The following is a 4,665-nucleotide window of genomic DNA, read 5'->3' on the forward strand; positions in this document are numbered from 1 at the left end:
CTTTATTACATGATGTTTTTAACTTTGTAAGTTTAACTTATTTGATAATTATTTATATTTTATTTTGAAATAAAAAATTTCGTAATATTAACATTTTTAGAAATACCAAATTGAAAAACGATTTGGTATATTTTTGGTGCTTTAAAATAATATGTGAACACTCTCAATGATTTATAATATCAACTTATATATAGTATATCTTAGTTTGAATATTTTCAATAGTATATAACCTAAACTTTGAAAATCATGAGTTTAAATTTAGATTTATATAGTTATACTTGTTTGAAAGTCTTGTATTTTTAAATTAATTATTCTTTTCGTTATTTATTTTTTAATTTTCGAAAAATATTAAACATTATGTTAACTTAATATAGTATTTATATTTTTATAAATTTACCTTATTCGATATTGATTTATATTTTAGTTTGAAATAAACATTTTTTTGGTAATATTAACATTTTTAAAAATAGTAAACTTAAATAATAATTGTCATACTACGATTGGTCGTTTAAATCCTACGTGGACGCTTTCGATGGCTTATAGCCTCAACTTTTATATAGATCATCGAAAACCAAAAAAGTAGCAGAAGCGACCATATCTCTTTTCTCTTTTCAATATCTCTCTCTTTCTCAATGTAAAATCTTGAAAAATTTTAGAACTTTAGACAATTATTTATAGTCACCCAATACTTCATACATTAGAAAGTTTCTTATTTTATGTATTAAGTGAATTTCCCTTTTAGATGTTTTAGTTTATTGTTATTCAACTACTTTAACATCAGTTTTCCATTTTTTGTATTTTTGTAGTATTTCTGTTTTGCTTATAATTTTCATATATAAAGGCAATATAGTATTTAAGGATATTTTATTACTTTTTTAATTTTGATTTTTAAATCTAATAATTATATATCGACACTAAATATTTAAACTTCTATTTTATGTTAATATTCATAAATTTGGAAAGCTGACAAAAAAAACTCACCAAAAAATACATAAATTTGGAAATCATGACATTTTTAAAACTAATAATTATCTTTTATTAGCCTACTTAATTATTTAATAGATTTTTTAAACTATTTATTTAAGGATATTTTTTACTTTTTAAAGTTTTATTTTTAAATCTAATAATTATATATCGACATTAAAAATTAAAACTTATATTTTATGTTAATATACATAAATTTGGAAAGCTGACAAAAAAAACTCACCAAAAAATACATAAATTTGGAAATCATGACATTTTTAAAATTAATAATTATTTTTATTAGCCTACTTAATTATATAATTTTTTTTAAAAAAACTATTTTTTGGAAACATTAACATATTAAAAAAATGATGTGTCATAATCCAATTGGTGGTTTTAAATCCTACGTGGACGTTTTCGATGGCTTATAGCCTCAACTTTTATATAGTATAGATTAGTTTATTTACGCACTTTATTTACTTCGTCTGTTCCTTTCTATATATTAAATTTGTTTCATAATAATCGAATTTCTATCACCATTTGAAGTCTCAGGTTTTGTGACATTTGGCATTACGGGAAAGGTCCCATGTATCTCAAACTTCTTACACATGTGGCAAACCATCAGCCTCGTGCATTTGTAAAATCAAAAAAGTTAGTTTATTTACATGGTTTGTGTGATATTTGAGCTTCCTTTCCTACGTAGTCGCTTGTGTTAAGTTCAAACCAATGGCCATAGCTAACTTGGATTCTTCAAATATCTTCTTACTTCATACATATGTCTAACATTGTTGTTTCATCTTATAAGTTATTAACTAACCACGTAAAAATGTTTCTACATTGTATTATAACAAAATAAACCATAACAATGTGAGGATACAAATTAAAGTTACAAGTTTTCCTCAAAATTCAATCATACATCACACACTCTTACGTGGTTGCATACGTGTATATGCATTTATGAGAGCTAACGAGTATCCATTCATTTGCATATACTTTCATACGTTTATATATAACTCTTACTTCCTTATGAAACCACAATATACACTTTCAAATCCCCAAATGGATCACAAACCTCCCAGATGTTTATACACCAAATACATTATACCAGTGATTTACGTCCTATCAATCTCTCATACCAACGCCTATTTCATCACTTCATGCAAACAAACTCCATACCCTAACGTCTGCGCCCACCACATATCTAATTCACCTCTCAACACTTTAGACTACCAAACCGATGGGCTCGCTTTCCACGACCTTGTGGTTAGCTCGACCATGGACCAGGCCGTTCACCTACACCGCCTCGTCTCTAAGGTGAAACGGCGTCGTTCTTTCCACAAACATGCCAAGTCAGCTTTGCTCGACTGCTTGGAGCTTTACGAAGACACCATAGACCAACTCAACCACTCTCGGAGATCATATGATCTTAACTTTTCAGCGCATGATAGACAAACCTCGTTAAGCGCTGCCATAGCTAATCAAGACACTTGCAAAAACGGGTTTAAAGATTTTAATCTAACGTCTTCCTATTCAAAATATTTCCCTATACACGTTCACCGAAACCTCACTAAATCGATAAGCAACTCTCTGGCGGTTTCAAAGGCCGCGGCTGAGGCGGTTGCCGAGAAACATCCAGCGACAGCGTTCACAAAATTCAACAAGCAAGGAAGTAGCGGAGGAGGAGGTGGTGGTGGTGGTCGGAGATTGATGTTTTGGGACAACCAGTTTCCTTCGTGGATCCCTCTTACCGACCGTAAACTTCTGGAAGGTTCAGTAACCACGGCTAAACCCGATCTTGTGGTAGCTAAAGACGGTTCGGGTCACTACACAAGTATTCAACAGGCGATAAACGCAGCAGCCAAACTTCCTAGGAGAAACAAGAGACTTGTGATATACGTTAAAGCCGGCGTTTACCGAGAAAACGTGGAGATCAAGAAATCAGTCAAGAACGTGATGGTTATCGGTGACGGCATCGACTCTACCGTCGTCACCGGTAGTAGGAACGTTAAAGATGGCACGACGACGTTTCGGTCCGCAACTTTTGGTACGTCGTCCGTGCTAAATATCAAAAATACCTTTTTTAAGTAGTCTTTATTGCTAACTATATCGATTGTTCACACATATACATAATTTTTTTTATATAAAAAATATTATTATAAACTTTTACTACTAAATAAAATTACTTTTAATCATGAAATAGCTACTAGTTAATAACTTTTCGCCAAGTATTATTTCATAACTTTTCAATAATTTTTTATTTTCAAAGTATAATTTCTTCTGCCAAAAATATGTTTTTTAATATGTTAATATTTTGCTCTCTTTTTTAACGTCTAAACACATAATTTACCCTTTAGATATAACTCTTGAATTTTGAACCAAAAATATATAAATGTATATAACTCTTGAACTATTATTTAGCAACATGATATATTTTTTGTTTGGTAAAACAAATGATATATTTTATTTCTTTTAACCGGTCAACAGCTGTTGCCGGCAGCGGTTTTATCGCACGAGACATAACATTCGAGAACACTGCGGGACCGCAGAAACACCAAGCGGTGGCTCTCCGGTCAGGCTCAGATTTCGCCGTCTTCTACGGCTGTTCTTTCAAAGGCTACCAAGACACTCTCTACCTTCACTCCCGCCGTCAGTTCTTGAAAAACTGCAACGTCTACGGAACCGTCGACTTCGTCTTCGGAGACGCAACCGCAGTCCTCCAAAACTGCAACATCTACGCTCGTAAACCCATGAGCGGACAAAAAAACACTGTCACGGCTCAGTCCCGCAAAGACCCTAACGAGAACACAGGTTTCGTCATCCAGAGCTCGACGGTGTCTACAGCGGCGGAGACTTACTTAGGAAGGCCGTGGAAGCAGTATTCTAGGACGGTTTTCATGAAATGCAGTCTGGGAGAGATGGTGAATCCAGCGGGGTGGTTGCCTTGGAGTGGTGACTTTGCTTTGAGGACTCTTTATTACGCAGAATATGGTAACACCGGCGCCGGAGCAAGTGTCTCCGGTAGAGTTAAGTGGCCAGGTTATCATGTTTTGAAGGCGGCGACTGAGGCGGGAAAGTTCACGGTGGAGAATTTCTTGGACGGGAATTATTGGATTACTGCTGCGGGAGTGCCGGTCAATGCTGGTCTTTGACTTTGCGTTTCATTAATGTTGACTTTGCTTGTGGAGACTTTGGTTTTTGTTGGCGTGTTGATGTTTATATGATATAGTTTTATTGTCCATGTGGATTGGATATGGATCGTTTTGAACACAGAATAAGAAAATCAATGTAATGTGGGGTTTGGTCGGAGGAATTGGTATACTATACATGTATGTTATCCTAGGTAATAATCCGCGTCTTGCGTGGAATGTGATTATTAGTTTCGTTATTTTTTAATAAAGAGACATTAATCTGTTTAATCTGGATATCAATTCGGTTTTAGGTTGTTTTTTTGTTTTTAATCTCCTAAAATATAACTATTATTTTAAATCAATATTTATTTGGTTTATTCGGTTAAAATGTTTGATTTTTTGGTTTTTTTTTTCCTGTGATAATAAAAAATTACTATTATTTGTTTGTTTTCATGTTATGAATCTTAGAAAGCCGTGATGTCGAACCAATGGTTTCATATTATAGTTTCTAAACGGATAATAGTTAAAAAGAAAAAAAATTATTAAGACAAATCATTTTACTAAAATTTAGAAG

General features: G+C 32.9%; 1 protein-coding gene across 1 annotated transcript; it reads left to right on the top strand.

The window, feature by feature from the left end:
• The first annotated feature begins 1,967 nt into the window (after positions 1–1,967).
• Positions 1,968–4,350, top strand: LOC106343555 (probable pectinesterase/pectinesterase inhibitor 6). Its single transcript, XM_013782804.1, has 2 exons — positions 1,968–3,007; positions 3,448–4,350. Exons 1-2 carry the CDS (start codon positions 1,990–1,992, stop codon positions 4,110–4,112), a joined length of 1,683 nt encoding a protein of 560 aa, XP_013638258.1. The 5' UTR covers positions 1,968–1,989; the 3' UTR covers positions 4,113–4,350.
• Positions 4,351–4,665: the final 315 nt, after the last annotated feature.

This window comes from Brassica oleracea, chromosome C5 (genome assembly GCF_000695525.1).
Source record: "Brassica oleracea var. oleracea cultivar TO1000 chromosome C5, BOL, whole genome shotgun sequence".
Lineage (NCBI taxonomy): Eukaryota > Viridiplantae > Streptophyta > Magnoliopsida > Brassicales > Brassicaceae > Brassica > Brassica oleracea.